The 26,563-nt window shown below is 45.1% G+C and overlaps 1 protein-coding gene across 2 annotated transcripts in view; it reads left to right on the plus strand.

Moving 5' to 3' along the window:
* The first annotated feature begins 469 nt into the window (after positions 1 to 469).
* Positions 470 to 26,563, plus strand: part of LPIN1 (lipin 1) — a 291,411-nt gene continuing 265,317 nt past the window's right edge. The window contains exon 1 of one of the 2 annotated variants that reach the window (XM_073568241.1): positions 470 to 619. In XM_073568241.1, the coding sequence (XP_073424342.1) occupies positions 500 to 619 (120 nt within the window). In that variant the 5' untranslated portion in view covers positions 470 to 499. The remainder of the gene's footprint in view (positions 620 to 26,563) is intronic. The other variant, XM_073568239.1, reaches the window with a different exon arrangement.

Consider the following 26,563-nt stretch of genomic DNA (forward strand, 5'->3'; position numbering starts at 1 on the left):
AAGCACCCTGCACTTGGGACATGTCTCCCACCAACTCTCCATAGCTTAGCATGTAAAGCCCAAACTTTCCACCAAAATCTACGTGTACTTTATGTATGGGCTTGTAATATATCACAGTTGATGGCCGCTCCCTAAAGAGCTATGATATATGGAGAGGAGACATGGGATATTTATTTGACCTCAGGGGTTTCAGAGACCTCATTGTAAAGACCAAGGAAGAAAAGTCTGCAGTGTTGGTACCTCTTGGCCCAGGCATTGTGTATGAACCCGACCCGGATAGTGAAGTGGAATACTTTAAGAGTCAGTTGTAAGGAAAGAGTGTGCTGGCTGTCTGTCTCAGATTTCTGTGTTAGCTGCCATTCCAAGAACTTGTGCAGGTAAAATTAGCCAGCAAACATGATCAGCGTAAATACGTTCACCCCGAGGCTTCATTGTCAATAGCTTCAGTGCACAATGCTGGACCATAGCAAAAAACTGGGGAGACTATAGCCCACCCAAAATGGATGTTATACCTGAAGAAGAAGTTTGTGAAGACCTCCTGGAAGAAGGAGAAGATCACCTAGAGAAAAGACTGACACTAGCTGGCATACCTCTGGGCCTGGAGTACCACTGGTCTTGGGTAATGTAAACTGATTTTTCTGGTGTGATCGTCTTCATTCCATGTAACTGGTGGAAATGCTAGAAAATGAAAGTTGTCAAAAGTTTGTGTCGGATTCCTTAGCTTTCTCGCTAAACACAGTGGAAAAAACAATATCTATATATCTATCTAATGGGTCATATCTATTAATCTTACACATGTTTATTAATTGATCAACATATTCCATTATCTATCGATCTGTCTCATATCTCATATCATATAAAGGTTAAAAAAGGGACAATAAGTTCCACCTTTCTCCACCAGTTATTCATTCTCTATGGCTAGATTATTTATATTCCACAATGCCATTTGTTGTGAGAAAAGCCTCCGGCCACTGTTTTTTCAGTATTTGCCATTACTATCTTTTGCAATAAGGAATTCAGCCTGATTGCTCTAACTGTAAAGAATCCTGCCCTGTTTAGCTATCTGTGTCATCTAGACTATAAAAATACTCATCATATTTAAACTGTAATTTATGCATGTCTGGAATATCCATCACTGGTCCTTATAATCATGCAACTCCACATTCAAGCACTATAAGATAGATAGATAGATAGATAGATAGATAGATACATGTAAGAAATGCAGGATGCTTATTTATCTTCAGAGATACTGCAATTACAACAGATCTATTATCCATACCATATCTCATATCTATCTATCTATCTATCTATCTATCTATCTATCTATCTATCTATCTATCTGTCTGTCTGTCTGTCTATCTATTATCTATCTATCAATGACCAAGTTTGATGATCGAACTTATTGGCTTGTTTTATAGAAAATGGGGCACAGGGCAAGAAACAAATGGAGAGCATGCTATCTATCTATCTATCTATCTATCTATCTATCTATCTGTCTGTCTGTCTATCTCATATCTATCTATCTATCCCATATCTATCTATCTATCTATCTATCTATCTATCTATCTATCTATCGATCTATCTCACATCTATCTATCTCATATCTATCGATTTAATGTCTATCCATCTCTCTATCTAATATCTATCTTTCTAATTTAAACTATGCAAAATAATTGTTATGCTGGAACTGGAATTCTTGCATGTTAGGAATACTTATCATTAGTCCTTACAGTTATGTAACTACAAATTCAAGCACTGCAACATGAGGATAGACAGATAGATAGATAATAGATGGATAGATAATAGATAGATAATAGATTGAGTGCTATCTAATAACCCAAAATGGCTATTTGAGCTATTAAATGGCACTCGTTTTCACCTTTAACTGGTGTGCTGCCTCCATTTTTTGTCTTCTACATAGAGGTCTGGTCATTGCCTTGGAGGCACAGCACCCAGGTACACTTTTGCCTGTTGCTGCTTTTCACTTATTTCTCGATAGATAAACTGTAAGTTTAAAAAAAATTTTTTAAAAAAAATATTTTTGAGGATTATTATCTAAATTGAATGGTTTTAATGTTTTTCTGTGTTTTCACATGACTTAGATTCATGAACATGTGCTGCTGTATTCTTTTTGTCTAGATAGATAGATACATAGATTAGATAAATAGAAAAAATTGAGCCGAGAGCAGCACCTGAACAATGGCAATAGATGGGTGCAGAGCTTCACAGGTACATATGGGTCACCTTCCCAGGGCTGCAGGGTACTCGGTACCGGGCCGGTGTCAGCGGGATGTGTCACAGCAGCAGTGACCCGGTCCGTGGCCCTGGGCGTCCAAATCAATGGTGGCTTGTAGTTAATGGAATGGAATAGTCCGTGACGCCACCTGTGGTGTTCGGCAAGGGAGATGTTAAGCCGACGCTGCAGACAGATCTTCTGGGACAGATAGTGTGATGCAGCAATGGTGGTATAGCCCTCCACAGGCAGGGCTGTTGTCCCAGGGCAGTGTAGATGTGGGGACACTTTGATGGTGTAGTGTCCGGCGCAGGGGATGTAGCAGTGCTGGCGGACGCAAGAAGGAATGGAGGACACCAGGGCTTGCAGTTTCAATGCTTTACTCACAGTTCATGGTACACACTGGTGCCTGCTTCCATGCCGTGTCCTCCGGGGTAGAGACTCAGTCAACCTCCCGGGCAAGTCAGGGCTCTCCTCTCCAACACTCCGCCACCATGTACCTTTCCTGAACGACTCCGCCAATACGCCTTTTAGTGTGAAGATCTCCAGTACCATGGTACTCTGAAGTTCCTCCTGTCAGATGTTCCTAACAACTCTACTCATATGGCAGACAGCTGTAGCCTCTATCGGGGACTCCCTTCTCCGGAGTCCTGGCTATCTATTCAGTTGCTGTTGTGCCCCAAGTCTTAGATGGGAGTAGTGCATTTACAGACAACTACTCCACCGGTGTCTGCTGCAAAACCATAAGTGTCCATACAACCTCGGGGACCGGGCCCCGGCCTTGTGCTGAGAACCTATAGGCAGGGTTCCTCTTCCAACCCCACAACTCCTCTCTGTTCTCGCTACTCCCTTGTTCCGTACTTGTCTCTCTTTCCTATGGAAGCTTAGGTTGCAGTTCTACGTCATTCTCTCTCTCTCTTCTAGGGATCTCCTTCCTCTCGGACCCGTCCTCAGACTCTTCTGACTGACTGTCCAGACTCCCCTCAGACTGATCTCTTCTCCCTTCAGACTGACCTGACTCTGACTGACCTGTAATTCTAAACCTTCCCCATCTTTTATATGGATCTCAACTCCACCCACCTCCCAGCACATCCAGTGTTCCATGCAGGGAACCACCAGAGGTGCTCTGCTACTCTCTAAGCACTGAATCGCAATGTGGTTGTGCAGAACTAACCTGTTGTGTGGGGTGCGAGTGTTGGAGTGTGGAAAGGAGCTCCCAACCTACCTAGGCGGTGGGGCACTACACCATAGGAGAAGGTGCAGTACCTCTGTGGCGACTGAGCCTCAGGGGCGCCACACATACCAGTTCTTATAATAGAAAAATCAAATAAGCAGCACACCACCATTGTAGTGCAAAAAAGCTATTTTAATAGCCCATTTGTGCGCAACGTTTCGGCTCTGTGTGTGAGCCTTTTTTTTGTATTCCCAGCACGGAGCCCCTCACTTGTTGCTAGTTCCTTGAAGGGCCAGACAATAAATGTTAGATTTGCATTGTCACAATTCATTGACTCCTCCAGAATCTCTAATCCCTCTTAACACTTGTCATTGCATCACCATGTTCCATGAGTGACATTTCTGGATAATCTTAGGGACTTCAGAAGTGCCATCCGCCATACCACTAAAGCATTGGTGGAGCCAACAGATGTGGAAATGGGACAGGGGGACAAGCAGGGGCCAGGGTGACTTCCTGCAAATTATATTGTTTTGAGGGACTACTGTATATTGGACATGCAATGCTCCAGACTGCTAGTGTGGTCTGTGTTAAAATTCCCAAGGACATAGGATATCTCTATAGAAATCTAAGAACGTATCTCCGCCATATGGACAAGTCTAAGAAAACCAAACAACCCTCCTACCCGTACAGCCTAAATCCTAGAGATCAGCATGGGAACTTTACTTTTGTGCGTAGATTAGTGATATTTTGCGCTACATCTACTTTGTTGATTTCAAGTCTTGAGTCTAGTGAAAGCAGTGACATGGTGGTGGTTGTCAGCACTTGAGGCTTGGCCACTGCTTTTTTTTAACGGTCTTCAGCTCGATCTCGAGCCATGGCAACTTGATAGATGAACACTCTGTAGGAAGATTGATCTTGTACAAGCCTAGATTGGTCCACCAGGGTCTTCTCCACTGATATTTTGATAGTATCAAGCCATCGGGTTGCTGGCCTTCCTCTTCGCCTTGTTGCTTCTGTTCTTCTGACCATGATGTCCTTCTCCAGTGATCGCTCTCTTCGTTTCATGTGTACAAAGAAGTCAAGTCATACTGTACCTTGCTTCGAGTGTCATTTCTGGCTTGACTTCTTCCAAAACTGATTTGTTTGCTCTTCTTGCCAAGTTTGCCCCACGTTAATCCAAAAATTGTTAGCCATCCCTCATTCCCCTTCCACTAGTCCAGCATTCAACCTCTTATCCCCCAAAAACACATATATACTTGTCGATGGCATTCAATTAGCAATAGAGATGAAAAGGCTGAATTTTGTGTCCCACAGAATTCGACACCTGGGGCAACCACCTCAGTGGGCCCCCACGCTGCGCTGCTGAGTAAAAGTATAGAGAATACTGTATCACATTTAGATGAGCTCATTTTGTGATTATCGAACTGGTTGTGAATCCTGGTAACGATAAATCAGTAGGTTGAGTCTTCCTGATTTATGGCAAACCCAGCTCCTCTATATCTGTAAGAAAATATATTCTTAACCAATCCCACAACTTAAAAATATATATGAAAAATTCACCTGTGGATTAAAAGGTTATTTACTGTATAACAGGAGGTTTGCACTGGATAATAAATATAGAAAGATAAAATCTAGCGGTCACTTGGAGCCCTGTCAGTGACCCATCCGCCAAGGCTAAGTGCTTTTCAGAAAAGCAAGACACTCATTACAAGAGAGGAGAAAAAAATGATTCTTCACATCAGAATGACGCCACTTATCTGGAAATAATCAAGACGAAGTTGGGGGGCACATCACTGTCATATTATTCCTGAAGACTGCTGCAGATTTCCGCTTTCAGCTGAATCTTCAGGATACAGACTTTTTGGGATAATGAACCATTTTACTTGAGATATACAGAAACTGTTCTCTTCTTCATCATTAGAGTTGAGCGAATATCTTCGGTTCCCCGCTTATTCGGCAAGCTATAGCGCTTGCTGAATAAACTACAGCTATAATGCTGCCTGAATAAGCTACAGGGGGAACCTGGCTTTCTGGATCGTGCCGGCTGAACAGCTGATCAGCACTGCAGCTGCAAGTGTCATGGCTGTGTCACATGACAGCACATGCATAGAGAAACCCAACACACAGGCTCACCGTGCATGTACTGCAACTGTCACACAGCCGTGACACATGCAGCTGCGGTGCCGATCGGCTGTTCAGCCGACGCGATCCAGAAAGCCGGGTTCCCCCTGTAGCTTATTCAGAAAGCATTATAGCTTGCCGAATAAGCGGGGAACCAAAGATATTCGATCAACTCTATTCATCATCAACATGGATGAATAAAGGAAGAAAAAGACACGCAAGCAAACTATAGATTTCATAGCATACAGGAATTCTAGAGGAATTACTACACATATCAACAAGCTGTGCCCCATTTTGAAACTTTGAAAGATAGAAAAAAAGGACTCAAATCTCCACAAATTTTCTTCACAGCAAAGCTACCCCACTAACCCAGCCCAGTCTTTTATGTTCACCCACACAAATATAGTACCCCTAGTGAAATCCTTTAATGTGCCCACAGTTCGATGCCACTTTTATGGCCCCTTTTCGGTATGATGCCTCCACAACTCGCCTATTCATAGTATGATGCCCCAAAGATGATCCTCCACATACCATGATGACCCCAGAGTACCACCCCAAGCTCAACACAATACTCTTAAACTGTCCTTTCCACATAGTGTGATACCCTCACAGTGCCTGACAGCTCCCCGCTCTACTATTGTATTTAACCCAATATGCTTCTTGAAGATGAAGATATAGTTGAAAGTGGACATGTTTCTGATCTCCCAAGACAGCTCATCAAATGTTGGTCTGCACTCCTGGATCCAGGATGGTTGGGAGGCCTGGAAATATGGACAGAAAGCTTTTCCGGCTGTCGTATGAGGCTCCTGCGGCATCTTGGAGATTTACTAACTCTTCCAGGAGCCCGGGATGTCTCCCCTTTTACTAATAACTTTCCCGGATGTTCCAGGATTTGTGTATCTTGCCATGCTTTACAGTGTAGGTTCTAACCAGTGGCTTGTACATTCTCGGTGTACGTGCCACGTTGGGTGCACACACGGGTCTCATGCTGTGCTTTTAATAGGGTCAGCACAGTGATGGTCATAGTCTTGGGTTACTTCAGTGAATTTGAGAAGGAGGCACAGCACTTGGCTTAGATAATGTAGTATATCTGATGGAAAAGCACAGATAACAATTTGTGCCGTAAACATAGGTTGAGTAAAATAATTATCTCATCTCGGCTACCGAGGAGCTTCCAATGCACTTTCAAACTACTAGAACACCTCAGCTGCTATAAGACATTAACAGCTGAGGTGTTCTAGTAGATTGAAAGTGCATTGGAAGCTTCTCGGCCGATTTCACATTAATGTCTATATTACGGCCTGGACCTCCTGCCTCATGGAAGGATGCAAAATAAACTCTCCATGGAAGACGTGTGTAACTACTACCTGCCCTGGTCACATGCAATCACCTGCCCTCACCCCACTGATATCAAGAGGAGGGAGATGACAAATCAACTGCCGTCTGCATGTGGCAGAGATCCATTGGAGATCTGTCCTGATCCTGTTACCAAATATGGGATCACATCTCAAACCTATTTTTATTTCATCATAATACAGGTTAGCATTTTACTTTTCTGCTGGAGGATGATTTCACGCCCTGGTGCCCGATACACAGATCATCTTATTGTCATTTATTATTATTTATTTTTAGAGAAACGTTGATCCCATGGTTCTGTACAGAGGAGGGGTTACATGCAAATAAATTGCAATGAACAAACTAACAATGACAGACTGGTACAGAGAGGAGAGGACCCTGCCCTTGTATGCTTACAGTCTACAGGATAATGGGGCAGGAGACAGTAGGTTCAGGGGCTGCAGCAGCTCTGGTGGTGGTGAGGTGGCAGCTCCAGTGGTTGTGAGGCTGCAGCTCTGGTGGTGGTGAGACAGCAGCTCCTGTGGTGGTGAGGCAGCAGCTCCGGTATTGGTGAGGCTGTAGCTCTGGTGGTGGTGAGGTGGCAGCTCCAGTGGTTGTGAGGCTGCAGCTCTGGTGGTGGTGAGACAGCAGCTCCTGTGGTGGTGAGGCAGCAGCTCCGGTATTGGTGAGGCTGTAGCTCTGGTGGTGGTGAGGCTGCAGTTCCGGTGGTGGTGAGGCTGCAGCTCCGGTGATGATGAGGTGGCAGCTCCTGTGGTGGTGAGGCGGCAGCTCCGGTATTGGTGAGGCTGCAGCTCTGGTGGTTGTGAGGCTGCAGAACCAGTGGTGGTGAGGCGGCAGCTCCGGTGGTGGTGAGGCGGCAACTCCAGTGGTGGTGATGCTGCAGACTAGTGGTGGTTAGGCGGCAGCTCCGATGGTGGTGTGGCGGCAACTCCGGTGGTGGTGAGGCTGCAGTTCCAGGCGTGATGAGGCTGCAGTTCTGGTGGTGGTGAGGTAGCGGGGTGTCATTGTAGGCTGTAAGCTTTTTTGAAGAGATGGGTTTTCGAGTTCTGTCTGAAACGTCTGAGTGTGGTGAATAATCGGACGTGTTGTGCACAGAATTCCAGAGGTTGGGGGATACTCGGGAGAAGTCTTGGAGGCGATTGGGTGAGGAATGTACGAGTATGGAGGAGAGAAGGAGGTATTGGGAGGTCCTTAGATCCTACCTTATACACACTGTAACTGATTATCTTATACACAATACATCTGACCTTATCCAACCTATTTACCTTATACACAGTACAGCTTACTACCTTTTACACAGTATCGTTTATTACACTATTCATAGTACAAAAGTACCACCTACTACCTTATACACAGGACAGTGTCCTACCTTATACACTGTACAGATTATTCCTCATGCACAGTGTAACCTTATCCACAGTACAACTAATGATCTAGGATAGAGAGGGATTCTGAGCCCAAAATATTGACTCAAATTATAGAAAACTATATATTACCAAGAGTTTTACTGCCAAGACAGGTCTCACTTTGTATACTCTCCAACCAACATTAACACTTTTGCCTCCAAGCACGGCCATTGATAAGCCCCATCTAAAAGGAGGGAGAAGGTCATATAATGGGAATTATGTGTTTTTGATGGGCATGTTATAGCAGGGTTAGGCTTTTACACTGTGGCCATATAGAATTGAGAATTACGCTTAGGATTTAATCACGGTTTTCAGTGTCAGGTTTATGGGTCTTGGGTGCCAGACGATTTACTGTGTCAGTATGTTCAGATGTCACATTAGAATAATCATCTCATCTGGCACCAATTACCCTCGGTGGCACCATCGCCCATCGCAATGTGAGAAAGTCAGTTTTATTTCAGTAGATTCGTAATGAAGTCAGTATAGAATAATATATGTCCCACTCCAGATGCACTGGAAATCCCCATAATAAACCACCTGGTGGATGCTGAGAAAATACTGCCACACACCTCATCTGTTACACATGTAAGAGCTATTACAGAAAATGCCATTCATGCAGTGTCTTTCCTAAATAATCATGGGTTCTCCTGTTGCTGAGACCTCTGGGCACTCAGCTTTCACAAGCAGGTCATATCCTCCTGGGAGATCTGAGGTTAGATAGTCACTACGTGCTGTGAATCGCAGATCTTCCATTTAGCCAATGAGTTTGTGTTTCATCTTAAATGAATTTAGTTTCCTTTGGTACTGAAGAGGTTAACTTTTTTATGCTAGTTATAAACTTGAAGCTCCATCTCACAGCTGTTCCTGACCTGGTCATTTCCTCTCCCTATACAATCTGGTCAAACCTTCTCTTCCTTGCCAGTGAAAGCTTTGCTTCCTAGCTCCTTGGAGACACTGTGCTACATTGGAGATCGTTGTTGCTACTGGAGATTGTTGCATGCTGTTTTGGGGTGTATGCTTTCCTCATTGTCCTATTCCCATTTGGTTGGTACATTCTTATCCCTGCCTGTATACCTATCTACCTTTAATGAGTGTTTGTATGTTTGTTGCTTTCTGTTATCCCTGTCTTTCTTACATGTTGATACACTAGCATATCTGTCCCAGGCCTACAGGGGCACTGGGTGAGGACAGCTTAGGGAATAACAGGAGAACAGTAAGACTGGTGACTCAAACCTCCTCACCATTAGAGGTACCTTTGGGAGCAAGGATAATTAGGGCCTCAGGCCTATGGACGGTTTAGGGCCCCTTTCCCTAATCACATACAGTCACTGCGTGGCATCAACACAAAGATCTTCATTTCTCTATAGCGCCCTCACAGGGGAAATGGAACATTGCACAATACCCACTGAATATAGCTTTTTACAGATGAAATACTGACTCAAATCATAAGGAAATTTATATCTCCAATTTTAGGATCCCCCTTCTATCCTAGATTATAAGTTGTACTGTACATAAAGGTAATAAGTAGTAATATTTATAAGGTAATGTTACATAATATTTGTAAAGTGCTGCAGAACGAGTTGGCGATATGTAAATATAGTGACTATTCCGTGCCTTTTCCACTGATGGCTTTAACATCTCTGTATGTCTTAACCATGTATTTGGTTTCTCATTCTAGAATGCCAGCTTCATGCCATTCTCCGTTCCAATAAAATAGCTAGACGGAAAGCACATATGGCAGATATAGTCCCAGTGCCAACATAACCGAGACAGACAGGCTAGCATTCTGGTGGATAACTGTTAGAAATTAATTGAGTACTGGGTGTTGCTTCAAAGGAAAGCTTTGTGGTCGAGCATGTGGACAAATGATCCTAACGTACACCGTAAAAATAGCACGCACAAAGAGCATTTTTCAAGACTGCCATGCAAAACACCAGTCTTCATGAATCTGGGCTGTAGTGTCTTACAATAGTGAAAAATTTAGGTGTTGATTCATCATTTGAGGTTTTTCGTTCAGAGCTTTATTTTGTCTTTGGGTCGTCTAGGCCATTTTTTTGCGCCAAACTCTTCAAAATGACATACGCAGGATGATATATTTTGTACAAAATCAAGTTGCTCTTTTATTTTTTGTCCTACTTTAATGCTGGAATTTATATTTATATAGCTACATTTATATTGGACAATTATCAGGAATATCTGTGTCCTGATACCTGCCCAGTGTGTACAGGCTGCTAATCATGTCCCACTTTTCTGTGCGTATGTGTATGTAGTGTAGTGTGTGTGCTGATATACTCAGCTACCTCCATTTTATCTGGTATCCATTGCTATTCAGCTCCTCTTCTGCTTGATATCACTGCACTTTAGACTCCAATTAACACTGCACTTTATCTGTGAGTAGCAATTCTCTTTTAGGGTAAGTTCACACTAGGCCATAGGCCTCCGCTGGCTCCAGGCTTCCTTCTTCCAGAACCACTGCACACAATCCAGGGGACTACAAATGCTCTAGAACAGGCAAATGTTTACTGAGCAGTTTACAGTCAATACAGTGGAGCATGTTGGATAGGGCACAACAGGCTACAGCCTTTCTCTCAAGTACCGGACATAACTTCAGCCCCAGCACTCGGTCTGGGTAGAGCTTCTTTTTTCCTACTAACTTAACTAGCACTGGGAATTCTGCTCCACCGAAGGCAGTGCACCCGAATTCCATTATCTTCCTCATCACAAAGTCTGTGTCCATCTTTGCCTGCAATCCCACAGGCTTGACATGTCCAAAGACCCTGATGCTCATCTTGAGGTTCCCAGGCAGGGATACGGGTCAGCACAGGAGAGTTATATGGCAAATCACTGCCCCGAGTAATTGGCTCATGTTGTCTCTAGCAGCCCACAGCACTTTTCCACTGTAATCACTTCACGATACTCCCCCATCTGAACTCAACTTCCTGTTCCTGACACTAACCCTCAGTTCTCCTCCTCCAATCTGGGTGGGCCATTAAAGTTAACCCTGTCAAGGCTAAACTGTAACCTCAAGATGTTTTCTTTCAGGTAACATACATTTTTGTAAAATACATTTACCACTAGCGGTGCCATAGAGTGGAACACTATCTTCATCACTCCTACAGGGGTGCGTCATTCCACCTGACTATCAGACCACCTGTGATGTGATTGTGCGGTGTCGATGGGTTGTCATGACAGCTGGAGGTCTGCTGAAGACCCCTCTCTCTGCCATTATGAACCTGTTGTGAGCGTTGCCGTGGCTGGCATTCATAGGAGATCTTGATTTCGGATATAAATAGCAGTGCTGATACTGATGTACTGCTATGTGTAGTACAAGCGAATGGACAATGGCAGCTTCAAGTAACCTAAGTAGACTATTAAATACAGTAAAAAGTGGGACAAATACTTTTTAAAAATACAAAAAAATAAAAAACACAAACACAAAAGTTCAAATTACCTTTTGCCCCATTGAAAACAAACAAATAAAAAAAATGAAAAATACATATATTCGGTTTTCCTGTGTGCAGAAATGTCTGATTTATCATAATATATACTAAATGAATAAAAAAAATGCCAAAATTAAGTTTTTTTGGCCACTGCAACATGGCAGTAAAATGCAATAAAAGGCGATCAAAACATCGTATCTACCCAAAATAATATCAGTAAAAACATTAGCTCAACGTACAAAAAATAAACCCTCACCCAGCCCTATAGCCAGAAAAATGAAAACACTATGGGTCTCGGGGAAAAAGGTATCAAAAGCCCAAAAAGCTTTTCATACTAATTTCCCCAAATTTTTTCACCACTTAAATAGAAAAAAAACTATAAATGTTTGGTGTCGGTGTGGCGCCCCCAGGGGTATGGTCGCCACCGTGGCTTTGCCTTCCTCCAGGGGAGGGTAATGCCAGACTTGGAAGAAATGATGGGTCTCTCTCGTAGTCAATCTATACATGCAACACAGTTCCACTCCAGGCCAGCAGGGGGAGCTCTGAACCGGAATTAAGGGGAGGAGTGCTCTCTGAGGGCCAAGAGGAAGGAGTGGTCAGTTAGTCTGCGGAGGGTGAAGTGTGCAGACGTGTAGAGAGAAGCTGGAGGTTCAGCTAGGAAGGAGAGCTCCCTCACAGTGAGAGCGTGTGAACTGGAGGTTGGTCTCCACGGTTGTACGGATACTAGCGGAACTGCAACAGACACCAGAGGAGTAGGCGGCTGTAAATGCCCTACTCCCATCTAAGACTTGAGGGCACAACAGCAGCTTGGATAGAGAGCCGGGACTCAGGAGAAAGGAGCCCCCGAGATAGGCTACAGCTGTCTGCCGTGCAAGTAAGGTTCTTGGGAACATCTGACAGGAGGAACTTCAGTGTAACTCGGTACTTGGAGTACTTCATTCAAACAAGTGCTAGGAAGGAGTCTGCACAGCCCATCTGCTGAGAGAGAATCGGTGAATTGCTTCCAGGCTAGCCTGCTCCGTTACCATCTGTAATCAGGACCCTGGACTGCAGTTATCAAGTAAAGGTGCAGAAATTGCACCCCGCTGTGTCTTGTCTGCTTCCTACTCTTACGGCACCACTACATCCCTGTGCCAACCACTTCTACACTGCCCTGGGACTACAGCTTCACCTGTGGGGAGCTTTTACACCTTTGCTGCACCCTACCATCATTCCCAGTGGATCTGCATGCAGCGTCGGCTTAACATCTCCCTTGCCGAACACCACAGGTGGCGTCACAAACTATTCCATTCCATTAACTACATTCCCCCATTACTTGGGCGCCCAGGGCCACGGTCTGGGTCACCGCTGCTGTGACACATCCCGCTGACACTGGCCCGGTACTGAGTACCCCACAGCCCTGGGAGGGCGACCCAACTGCGTGCTTGTACTGACCTGTAGAACCATATTTCATGGTCAGTTTTACTATCTAGTGAACATGGTAAATAAAAAAAACACAAAAAAAAATTGTGGAATTGTGTTTTTTTTTCTGAATTTCTCCCTGCGTGGAATTTTGTTTCCAATTTTCCCGTGCACTATGTGGTAAAATGACCAGTGTCATACAAAAGTACAACTCATTCTGCAAACAGCAAGCACTCGCATGGCCACATTGATAGGAAAATTAAAAAAGTTATGGCTCTTGGACAAAGGGTAAGAAAAAAAAAACAAAGCAAAAAATAAAGGCCACCGACATGGCTGATGGGCAAAAAAACAAAAGGTATATGATAGAGCTGTTCAAGAGAAAAGATTACATTCAGCATTCTGCTGTAACAAAAGATTTCACGCCTAATGCATCATTGCAAAAAAAAAAAAAAAATCTGCTCAGAATCTCAGTTTCTATATATATTATGTCAATGTTTATGCTGTTATTTAAGAAATATGTATGTAATTGGTCTGGTTGCTGCCGGACTAGATCCATGTATTTTAATAGCCAGATATCCCATAATGTCAATACATGCCACCCACCGCCAGCTGTGCTGCCGGCAATGCCACCTAGGAAGAGTTGCTGTTATTGATTCTGACGGATAATGTTTACAAAGAGGCTGGAAAAAATCTGCTTGTTATATTTCAATTTATTAATACACTCCAGATAGGGATGCAAACACTGGAGCAGTAAGAACGATGAATTTCTATCTGGAGCCATTCACTTGACATTGAGATTTAAAGGGCATGTGTTCCAAGAGCCGTAACTGCCAGCAAAATACATCCAAGTATATTATTATATTCAGGCAAGCTTTAATTATTCCCTATCAAAATAGAAATGTGACTGGATAATTATTTACGGCATATATGAAGTTCTTCATTTCCATTAAATGCAAGGTCTATTTCAATATAGTGACCCCTGCTGGTCTTTGCAAGGTAAAGCAGTTATGTTGTCAATGACCTGATTCTATGACCCAGTATGATGATCGAACTGATTGGCCTGTTTTATAGAAAATGAGGCCCAGGGCAAGAAGCAAATGGAGAGCATGCTATCTATCTATCTATCTATCTATCTATCTATCTATCTATCTGTCTGTCTTTCTGTCTGAAAAATATTCAGAATTGAGAGTCTATCTTTCTATCTATCTATCCATACATTGTGGCTTGCAAAAGTATACGCCCCACTTGGCATTTTACCTATTTTGTTACATTACAACCTGTGTTTAAATATTTTTGTGTGATGCATCTGTGCCCCCCCGAGTCCGGTTGCCACAGTGGCATTGCCTCAGTCACAGGGAGTAATGTCATGCCTGCAAGCAAGAAGGGGTCCCCTTACCAGGTGTCAGTAAGAGAGAAGTCGAGCAGAACCAGGGGAGTGGAGCTGCGATTAAACTCGCCCCAGAGCTGACCGCTAGGAACCGGATACCGGAGTCCGTGGTTGCGCGGGTACTGAAGACCCGGCAGCTAAATCCGGAAGGCAGGGGTCTGCAGGTTTCCTGGCCCGATCTAATACGTGGCAGCACAGCAGCATACCAGAGCCTGGAGCGGACACAAAGGAGTGGCACCTGTGATAGGCTCGAGCTGCCTGCCATGTGGGCAACGGTTTGTTTTTAAAAACAGAGAGAGACAGCAGCAGGGGATGAGCTGTTAGGCAGCGAGGAAAAAGGGAGGACAGCACAGAAGGAAGGGCTCCGTACCTACCTGGCCAATTGTATCCAAAATTGCTTCCAGGGTGCCCGGCTCTCCATCACGATCTGTTACCAGTGCCCCAGTCTGTACTATCAACCAACAAATAAAGGAAAATAAAACTACAGCCCTTGTGTCCTCCAGTGATCTCTTGCGCCCTGAGTCCTGCACCACAAGGTACACGACGCCTGACATAAACAGAACCGATAGCCCTGGGGCGCCGCTCCACTTGTGGGGAGCAGAACCATCCCAGCTGCGTTACCATCAGCCCCATCGATCTCCTTTAGCAGTGTTGGCCATCTGTTGCCGAACACCACAGGTGGCGTCACGTTAAATCCCATATACATATTCCCCATTTTACGGCACAGCCAGGGCCACTGAGTCGGGTCACATCTCCGTGATTTCCCCGAAGAACTGTCCGACCCGATTCCGAGTACCCCACGGCCCTGGTGGACATGCCACATCAGCACTAAGCTGGTGAAGTGAAGTGAAAAAAATTCAGGCATATATTGAATTTATGGGATCAAATAACTAGAAACTGGCAACTGCATATGTATTTGCTTCTTTTGCGAGAAGCCCATAAGAATATCAGGTGCAAGCAATTCCCTTCATAAGTCCCATGCTTGGTGACAGGACGTCCACCTGTGTGCAATCTAAGTGTCACATATCTGTCAGTATATACAGTATCCTTTACCTTTTCTGAAAGGCCACAGAGGCTGCAACACCCTTCTCACGAAGCGCCACTAACTAGAGTTGAGCGATACCGTCCGATACTTCAAAGTATCGGATCGGAATGGATCGGCCGATCTTAAAAAAAAGTATCGGTATCGCCGATTCCGATACCGGAAGTCCCATTCAAGTCTATGGGACTTCCGGTATCGGAATAAGAAAAATCCTGTTTTTCCCTTGTACAGCCTCTCTGGGGTCTGTACGGGCCTTTCGGGGGGCTGTGCCGGCCTGCCAGGGGGTCTGTGCAGGCTCCGGTGGGCTGTGCCAGCCTGCCGGGGGGCTGTGCCGGCCTGCCGGTGGTCTGTGCACCCTGTGGGGGGCTGTGCCGGCCTGCCGGGGGGCTGTGCCGGCCTGCCGGTGGTCTGTGCACCCTGTGGGGGGCTGTGCCGGCCTGCCGGGGGGCTGTGCCGGCCTGCCGGGGGGCTGTGCTGATGTCCGGGGGTCTGTGCAAGCATCGTCCGATGGGACTACAAGTCCCATCTGGCGATGCCTGCTACCATGACAGTGATTGACACATTAGCCAATGATGGGACAGTAGTAGTCCCATTATCCGGCTAATGTGTTAAATGTTAAAAAAAAAAAAAAAATTATACATAAATACTACATGCATGCTACATACATACTACATGCTACATACATACTACATACATACTACATACATACTACATACATACTACATACATAACACATATATACTACATACATACTACATACATACTACATACATACTACATATATACTACATGCATGCTACATACATACTACATGCTACATACATACTATATATATACTACATACATACTACATACATACTACATGCATGCTACATACATACTACATGCTACATACATACTACATATATACTACATGCATGCTACATACATACTACATGCTACATATATACTACATACATACTACATATATACTACATGCATGCTACATACATACTACATGCTACACACATACTACATATATGCTACATACATACTACATATATACTACATGCATGCTACATACATACTGCATGCTACATACATACTACATGCTCCGTAAAAAAAGTCCCTAGTCTCACTTTATGCCATTGCTGTGTGGGAAATTCCCACGCAGCAATGGCATAAAGTGAGACTAGGGACTTTTTTTTTTTTTAAGTGGCGGAGGAATACAGTGCGGAAGGATACCTACCTTCCGTCATTGGATTCCTGCAGCCCGTAGAGAACGGCAGCAACAGCTGATGCTGCAGTTCTCTACCCAAGATCGTCGTGGGACACACTCGTGGACTGCTTCGGATCGTGGGTGAGTATTTTTGTGGTTTGTTATGTTAATATTTATTCCGTAAAAGACAATGGCTTCGGGGAACAATGTGACAAGTATTGGTAAGTATGTTACTCTATGTTATATGTACTGTATGTCTATGTATGTATTGTATGAATGTATTGTATGTAGTATGTATGTAGTATATATGTGGTATGTATGTAGCATGTAGTATGTATGTAGTATGTATGTAGCATGCAGTATGTATGTAGCATGCATGTAGTATATATGTAGTATGTATGTAGCATGTAGTATGTACAGTGGGGCAAAAAAGTATTTAGTCAGTCAGCAATAGTGCAAGTTCCACCACTTAAAAAGATGAGAGGCGTCTGTAATTTACATCATAGGTAGACCTCAACTATGGGAGACAAACTGAGAAAAAAAAATCCAGAAAATCACATTGTCTGTTTTTTTTCATTTTATTTGCATATTATGGTGGAAAATAAGTATTTGGTCAGAAACAAAATTTCATCTCAATACTTTGTGATATATCCTTTGTTGGCAATGACAGAGGTCAAACGTTTTCTGTAAGTCTTCACAAGGTTGCCACAAACTGTTGTTGGTATGTTGGCCCATTCCTCCATGCAGATCTCATCTAGAGCAGTGATGTTTTTGGCTTTTCGCTTGGCAACACGGACTTTCAACTCCCTCCAAAGGTTTTCTATAGGGTTGAGATCTGGAGACTGGCTAGGCCACTCCAGGACCTTGAAATGCTTCTTACGAAGCCACTCCTTCGTTGCCCTGGCGGTGTGCTTTGGATCATTGTCATGTTGAAAGACCCAGCCACGTTTCATCTTCAATGCCCTTGCTGATGGAAGGAGGTTTGCACTCAAAATCTCACGATACATGGCCCCATTCATTCTTTCATGTACCCGGATCAGTTGTCCTGGCCCCTTTGCAGAGAAACAGCCCCAAAGCATGATGTTTCCACCACCATGCTTTACAGTAGGTATGGTGTTTGATGGATGCAACTCAGTATTCTTTTTCCTCCAAACATGACAAGTTGTGTTTCTACCAAATAGTTCCAGTTTGGTTTCATCAGACCATAGGACATTCTCCCAAAACTCCTCTGGATCATCCAAATGCTCTCTAGCAAACTTCAGACGGGCCCGGACATGTACAGGCTTAAGCAGTGGGACACGTCTGGCACTGCAGGATCTGAGTCCATGGTGGCGTAGTGTGTTACTTATGGTAGGCCTTGTTACATTGGTCCCAGCTCTCTGCAGTTCATTCACTAGGTCCCCCCGCGTGGTTCTGGGATTTTTGCTCACCGTTCTTATGATCATTCTGACCCCACGGGGTGGGATTTTGCGTGGAGCACCAGATCGAGGGAGATTATCAGTGGTCTTGTATGTCTTCCATTTTCTAATTATTGCTCCCACAGTTGATTTCTTCACTCCAAGCTGGTTGGCTATTGCAGATTCAGTCTTCCCAGCCTGGTGCAGGGCTACAATTTTGTTTCTGGTGTCCTTTGACAGCTCTTTGGTCTTCACCATAGTGGAGTTTGGAGTCAGACTGTTTGAGGGTGTGCACAGGTGTCTTTTTATACTGATAACAAGTTTAAACAGGTGCCATTACTACAGGTAATGAGTGGAGGAAAGAGGAGACTCTTAAAGAAGAAGTTACAGGTCTGTGAGAGCCAGAAATCTTGATTGCTTGTTTCTGACCAAATACTTATTTTCCACCATAATATGCAAATAAAATGAAAAAAAAACAGACAATGTGATTTTCTGGATTTTTTTTTCTCAGTTTGTCTCCCATAGTTGAGGTCTACCTATGATGTAAATTACAGACGCCTCTCATATTTTTAAGTGGTGGAACTTGCACTATTGCTGACTGACTAAATACTTTTTTGCCCCACTGTATGTAGCATGCATGTAGTATATATGTAGTATGTATGTAGCATGTAGTATGTATGTAGTATGTATGTAGTATGTATGTGGTATGTATGTAGCATGTAGTATGTATGTAGCATGCAGTATGTATGTAGCATGCATGTAGTATATATGTAGTATGTATGTAGCATGTAGTATGTATGTAGTATGTATGTAGTATGTATGTGGTATGTATGTAGCATGCATGTAGTATGTATGTAGTATATATGTGGTATGTATGTAGCATGTAGTATGTATGTAGCATGCAGTATGTATGTAGCATGCATGTAGTATATATGTAGTATGTATGTAGCATGTAGTATGTATGTAGCATGCATGTAGTATATATGTAGTATGTATGTAGTATGTATGTAGTATGTATGTAGTATATATGTGTTATGTATGTAGTATGTATGTAGTATGTATGTAGTATGTATGTAGCATGTAGTATGTATGTAGCATGCATGTAGTATGTATGTAGTATTTTTTTTTTTTTTAACATTTAACACATTAGCCGGATGATGGGACTACTACTGTCCCATCATTGGCTAATGTGTCAATCACTGTCATGGTAGCAGGCATCGCCAGATGGGACTTGTAGTCCCATCGGACGATGCTTGCACAGACCCCCGGACATCAGCACAGCCCCCCGGCAGGCCGGCACAGCCCCCCACAGGGTGCACAGACCACCGGCAGGCCGGCACAGCCCCCCGGCAGGCCGGTACAGACCCCCACAGGGTGCACAGACCACCGGCAGGCCGGCACAGCCCCCCGGCAGGCCGGTACAGACCCCCACAGGGTGCACAGACCACCGGCAGGCCGGCACAGCCCCCCGGCAGGCTGGTACAGACCCCGGGCAGTCCACACAGCCCCCCGGCAGGCCGGCACAGCCCCCCGGCAGGCCGGCAGAGACCCCCGGAAGGCCCGAAATGACGGCGCATCATGATGCGCACACACCGCGCATCATGATGACGTCAGGCTGTCAATCAACTTTGAACTTCAGATTCAGATGCCGACTTCCGATATTGAAAAAATATCGGAAGTCGGTATCGGAATTCCGATACAGCAAGTATCGGCCGATACCCGATACTTGCGGTATCGGAATGCTCAACACTACCACTAACCAAACACCATGAAGACCAAGGCGATCAAACAAGTCAGGGACAAAGTCATTGAGAAGTACAAGTCAGCATTGTGTTTCAAAAATTAACCCAATCTCTGATGATCCCCAGGAGCACCATAAAATCCGTTATCATCTAATGGAAAGAACATGGTACCACAACAAGGCTGTCAAGAGAGGGCCGCCCACCAAAACTCTTCACCCAGGCAAGGAGGGCATTAATCAGAGAGGTAGCACAGAGACCAAAGGTAACCCTGAAGAAGCTGCTGAATTTCCAAGCAGAGCCTGCAGTATCTGTCTATATGACCACAATAAGCCCTACACTCCATAAAGGTGGCCTTTATGGAAGAGTTGGTGGAAAATTTTATTACTTACGCACAAAAATTTGAGAGACTCACCCAATATATGGAGGAAGGTGCTCTGGTCAGAAGAGACCAAAATTGAATTTTTTTGGCCACCAAGGTAAACACTGTATCTGATGCCAAATCAACACAGATCATCACCCCAAGAACACCATCCCCATAGTGTGGATGTTAATACCAGAGGAGGTCTGGACAGTTATGAAGTCAGCAAAGTGTTGGTGACTTTCCTGCCCTCTGCTCCTCAGCACTCGGTGACCCCGCTCTGTAACATTACGGGATCTCCAATTCATGGCCAAGTTGCTTCGGTTCCTTCTATTTCTCAATAATATCACTCACAGGTGATGGGGTAAGATTTAGGAGGAAGAAATGTCATGAACGGACTTGTTACACCAGTGGCTCCTATTACAAGACTGCGCTGGTATCAGTGAGCTCTGCACCACCCGCCGTTCTGTCACACGTTAGTAAAAGCAAACGGCATGGTGAGGGGTCGGATGTTATACATTTGGGGGCGATGGGTCAGATATTCTACATCAGAGTGGATGAGGGGCCAGAGGTTATACACCAGTGGGGCGAGGGGCCGGATGTTACACACCAGAGGTGACAAGGGGCCAGATGTTACACATCAGTGGGGCAAGGGTCCGGATGTTTTACACCAGTGGGGATGAGGGTCCGGAAGTTAAATACCAGAGGGGACAAGGGATCGGATGTTATACACCAGTGGGGCGAGGGGCCAGATGATATTCACCAGTGGAGCGAGGGGCCGGATGTTATACACCCGAGGGGACGAGGGGCCGGATGTTAAATACCAGAGGGGACGAGGGGACGGATGTTATATAACAGAGGGGGCGAAGGGACGAATGTTAAATACCAGAGGGGACAAGGGGACGGATGTTATACACCAGTGGGGCGAGGGGCAGGATGATATACACCAGTGGGGCGAGGGGTCGGATGTTATACACCAGTGGGATGAGGGGCCAGATGTTATACACCAGTGAGGAGAGAGGCCGGATGTTAAATTCCAGTGGGGATGAGGGGCCGGATGTTATACACCAGAGGGGATGAGGGGCCGGATGTTAAATACCAGTGGGGATGAGGGACCGGATATTATACACCAGTGGGGCGAGGGGCCCGATGATATTCACCAGTGGAACGAGGGGCCGGATGTTATACACTAGTGGGGTGAGGGGCCAGATGTTATACACCAGAGGGGCCGAGGGGCCGGATGTTAAATACCAGAGGGGACGAGGAGACAGATGTTAAATACCAGAGGGGATGAGGGGACGGATGTTATATAACAGAGGGGACGAGGGGATGGATGTTATATAACAGAGGGGACGAGGGGACGGATGTTATATAACACAGGGGGTGAAGGGACGGATGTTAAATACCAGAGGAGACAAGGGGACGGATGTTATACACCAGTGGGGCTAGGGGCCGGATGATACGAGTGGTCGGATGTTGTACACCAGTGGGATGAGAGGCCAGATGTTATACACCTGTGGGACGAGAAGTCGGATGTTAAATTCCAGTGGGGATGAGGGGCCGGATGTTATACACCAGAGGGGATGAGGGGCCGAATGTTAAATACCAGAGGGGATGAGGGGACAGAAGTTAAATACCAAAAGGAACGAGGGACCGGATATTATACACCGGTGGGCGAGGGGCCCGATGATATAGTGGGGCGAGAAGCCGGATGATATACACTAGTGGGGTGAGGGGCCGGATGTTATACACCAGTATTTTGAGGGGCCGGATGTTATACACCAGAGGGGACGAGGGGCCGGATGTTAAATACCAGAGGAGATGAGGGACCGGATGTTATACACCAGTGGGCGAGGGGCCAGATGACATACACCAGTGGGGCGAGGGGCCGGATGTTATACACTAATGGGGGCGAGGGGTCGGTTGTTATACACCAGTGTTGTGAGGGGCCGGATGTTATACACCAGAGAGGATGAGGGACCGGATGTTATACACCAGTGGGGCGAGGGGCTGAATGAAAAATCTGAATTCAATGATTAAGCATCCATAAACTTTTTCCTTTATAATCTACGGTATGTCTGTATTTATGTATCTACCTACCTAAATATCTGTTCTAGTGATGGAAACCTTTCCTCCCACTTTATGCAAGCCTTTTTCAAATGACAAAGCCTCCTCCTGTAATTACAGAGCAGAGCGCCTGCATTCACATTTCTTGTGTGTTGTTTTGGAGATAAGAAAGGAAATTTTTAATCAAGGTAAAGCAAGTCATCAGCACCGCACACAACATGCAGAGAACGTGCATCATAAATAGCCTGGTCTCCAGAATAGAAGCTAAATGGAGACACTTATTAGACACTTGGAAGCTAGTAGAGCTCCAGGACCCCAAACTCCAAGCGTCACTCTGCATCATCTGATACACTAAGTGCAGATTGTGATGCAGAAATGACGCCTGAGTCGCTATATGTTTTTATAAGACCCGGATAATGAGCTTCATAGCTAATTATGGATGTCAGCTGCCTTCAGTGGTCACTTACCTTAAAAACCTGCAGTCAGGGGATGACGGTTAGTTTTTGTTAGCCGCTAGTTTTATAATATGGATGGTGCAATGTGCATAACTTCTGTAGGTATCCATCAATCATGGAGCAATGGCTCATACCTGTCCGCTCAAGCATGTGCCGTTCTAAGCTGTGTTAGCCCTACTTTACAACCCTACTACTCATTCTTTCAGTAAAATCCTAAAATCCTGCTGACAATTTGCCATTAAAGGACTTTCTACTAGTTTTGTATTATTGACCTATCTTAGGATAGGTCCTCGCTACCACATTAGTGGTGGTCTGACACCAGACACCCCCAGCTGTTATCACCTCCGCTAGTGGTTGGATGTACACTAGGGTGACCGCAAAAAATCGATGTCGGAATTTTGTCCGTCTGGACCCCACAAAACGATTTCCCTTTCCAGATATTGAGATAGCCAAAATTTGAGCTCGATCAAACGACGTTAACCCGTGCCGCTCGTCGCTCAAAGTTTGAAATAATCCAAATTGAGGTATTTTAAGATTTAGGTATTTTGCATAGTCTGTTAGACTATAAAGAATGTGACAACAACATTGCAGAAATAGCCCTGACCAAATTTTCGAACCATTTGTGGTATTTGAATGCAGAGTTGGTGGGATTATCGTTTTTTGATCCCACCATTACAGACAATGAAAAGTTGTTAATGGCTAATAAATTGCTCAGTAGCACAGATGAACCATCAGAGCACTCTAGGGTTGTAAATCCAAAAGTTAGGAAAGAAAAATTAAAAGAGGTAGGAAGTAACCGACTTTAACGACCTTCTGACAAAAGATGAAGAACAAAAGCAATATGTCCTGCAAGTTGTAAGCAAATGCCGAGCATTATATTCTGACGTTTCAAAAACTACTTTAACAAAAGCTCTAGAATAGATTAGATAACTATGTAAAATTATCAACTCATGTAGGTTAGCGTGCTCTGATGGTTCATCTGTGCTACTGAGCAATTTATTAGCCATTAACAACTTTTCATTGTCTGTAATGGTGGGATCAAAAAACGATAATCCCACCAACTCTGCATTCAAATACCACAAATGGTTTGAAAATTTGGTCAGGGCTATTTCTGCAATGTTGTTGTCACATTCTTTATAGTCTAACAGACTATGCAAAATACCTAAATCTTAAAATACCTCAATTTGGATTTTTTCAAACTTTGAGCGACGAGCGGCACGGGTTAACGTCGTTTGATCGAGCTCAAATTTTGGCTCTCTCAATATCTGGAAAGAGGAATCGTTTTGTGGGGTTCAGACGAACAAGATTCTGACATTTTTTTCCCCCCCATATGAGATCCGGTCACCCTAATGTACACAGTGTATGGCACGGACCAGCACAGCTCTTACACAGTGATTTAGCTTCTGCCAATAATAATTGGGCCGCCCTCCCAGGCCCGTGGGGTACTCGGTACCGGGCCGGTATTGGCGGGATGTGTCAACACAGCGGTGACCCGGTCCGTGGCCCTGGGCGCCCAATTAATGGGGGGAATTGTAATGGTGGTGGAATGTAGTTAAATGAATAGTTCGTGACGCCACCTGTGGTTTTCGGCAAGTGAGGTGTTAGGCCGACGCTGCATGCAGATCCTCTGGGACTGATGGTGTGTTGCAGCCAAGATGGTGAAGCTCCCCACAGGTGGAGCTGTAGTCCCAAGGCAGTGTAGATGTGGAATTAGAGGAGAGGCTCAAGCGGTGTAGAAGCTGGTACCCAGATGTAGCGGTGCTGGGTGCGTTGGTGCGAGAGTGAACGGAGGACACCAGGGCTTGTAGTTCCAAAGCTTTACTCACAGTCCATAGTACACACAGGTGCCTGCCTTCGTGCCGTGTCCTCCGGGTCAGGGACTCAGTCAACCTCCAGGCAAGATGGAATGCTCCCTTCCAACGCTCCGCCAACATGTGCCTTTCTGAACGTCTCCTCTATAGCGCCTTTAAGTGTGAAGTACTCCTAGTACTGAGTTACACTGGAGTGCCTCCTGACAGATGTTCCCAAGAACTCTACTTGTACGGCAGACAGCTGTAGCCGGCTTCGGGGACTCTCTACTCCTGAGTCCCGGCTCAGTATCCAAGTTGCTGTTGTGCCCCCAAGTCTTGGATGGGAGTAGTGCATTTACAGCCCACTACTCCACCGGTGTCTGCTGCAGAACCATTAGTGTCCATACAACCTCGGGGACCGGGCCCCGGCCTTGCGCTTAGAACTTCTAGGCAGGGTTCTTCCTCTAACCCACGTCCTCTCTGTTCCCTTTTACTCCTACGTTCGGTACTTGTCCTTCTTTCTTATGGAAGCTCAGGCTTCAGTTCAATGTCTTTCTCCTTCTTTCCTTTCCCTTGCCAGCAGACCCAGGTCACTGAGGTCTGCTGCAGCACCTCCTTCCTCCATCCCTCTCTAAGGGATCTTCTTTCCCCACTCCGCTCTGAGTGGCTTCCTCTCTCAGACTCCCCTACTGACTGACTGACCTGTAATCCTAAACCTTCCCGCTCTTTTATGTATTCTAAACTCCACCCGCCTCCCAGCACGTTTCGTGTTCCAAGCAGGGAGCAACCAAAGGTGCTCTGCTACTCTCTAAGCAAGGAGCCGCAATGTGGCTTTGCTGAACTACCGTGTTGTGTGGGATGCGAGTGTTGGAGCGTGGTCAGGAGCCTCCAACTTACCTGGATGGTGGGGCACCGCACCTCAGGAGGAGGTGCAGTACCTCTGTGGCGACTGAGCCTCAGGGGCGCCACATAATTATAATTTTATTTCTACAGTGTAAAGTGTTTCAGGGCGGTAGTCATGACAGAGCCGGTGTCCCGTCACGCTCTGGCACTTTACAGGAAAATTGTGTGGGTCCTGGGTGGGTGTTGGTGTTGTGTGGGCCTTGTGCCATGCTGGTCACCTTTAGTTGATGACATTGGCTGGCCAGGACCACGATTTCCACAGATCAATGAAGGAGACTTCTGTGCAAATATGGGAACTTTACTGAACTTAATAAGGTTTATGTACAAGTAATAGTGAGTACACAGTCTTCTGCATGTTTCATTCACTGCAAGAAGCCTTTTCACAGGCAGACATTGTATCCTTAAAAATGTAGTCTGCTCCAGGGCTGGTATAGCACACTGTTTCGCCCTACTTTGTCCCAGCTACGCTTGTCGCCACAGTACAGCTCAGCGAGATTCTCTACACCCACTCAGCCTCTCCGCGTCCTATCAATATGGACACCCTGGATCCACCGCTTGGGACCCTCACACAGTCTCAGTTGTGTTTAGGTCCGTACCCTTGGCATTTATCAAGCTCAGGGCTTCACATGACACTTCGTCCTGTCCAAGGACCCCTTTCATGTGGAATATTGATGTCCTATCCTGAGGATAGGTCCTCCTTGTAAAAGTAGTGAACAACCTTTTTAATATAACTGGTAGTCTATAATGTGTGGTCAATATTATTGGCACCTTACAATACTCAGCATAAAAAAATTATTATCAGTAGAATATTTTAATAGGGTGTCCAAAGTGGACCTGCCATCAGACATGCAGACATTTAATAAAAAGAAACTAAGAAGAAGATTACAGCCCACTGCAGATCCATTTTATCCTCCTAGCCTCCAGGCTTGTGCAGTATTGGATGTGTGATTTGGGTCATTTTCCTAGTTATCTTACAAAACTTGGAGGCGTAGAGATGGGCAAATCTTTTGAAATTCAAATTCACAGGTTCAATATATTTTTCCAAAACAGATGATTCGCAGCTATTAGTTTCTCCACAAACTGAAACACCAGT

The sequence above is a fragment of the Dendrobates tinctorius genome, unplaced genomic scaffold (assembly GCF_039654945.1).
Source record: "Dendrobates tinctorius isolate UK_male_01 unplaced genomic scaffold, ASM3965494v1 ptg000021l, whole genome shotgun sequence".
Lineage (NCBI taxonomy): Eukaryota > Metazoa > Chordata > Amphibia > Anura > Dendrobatidae > Dendrobates > Dendrobates tinctorius.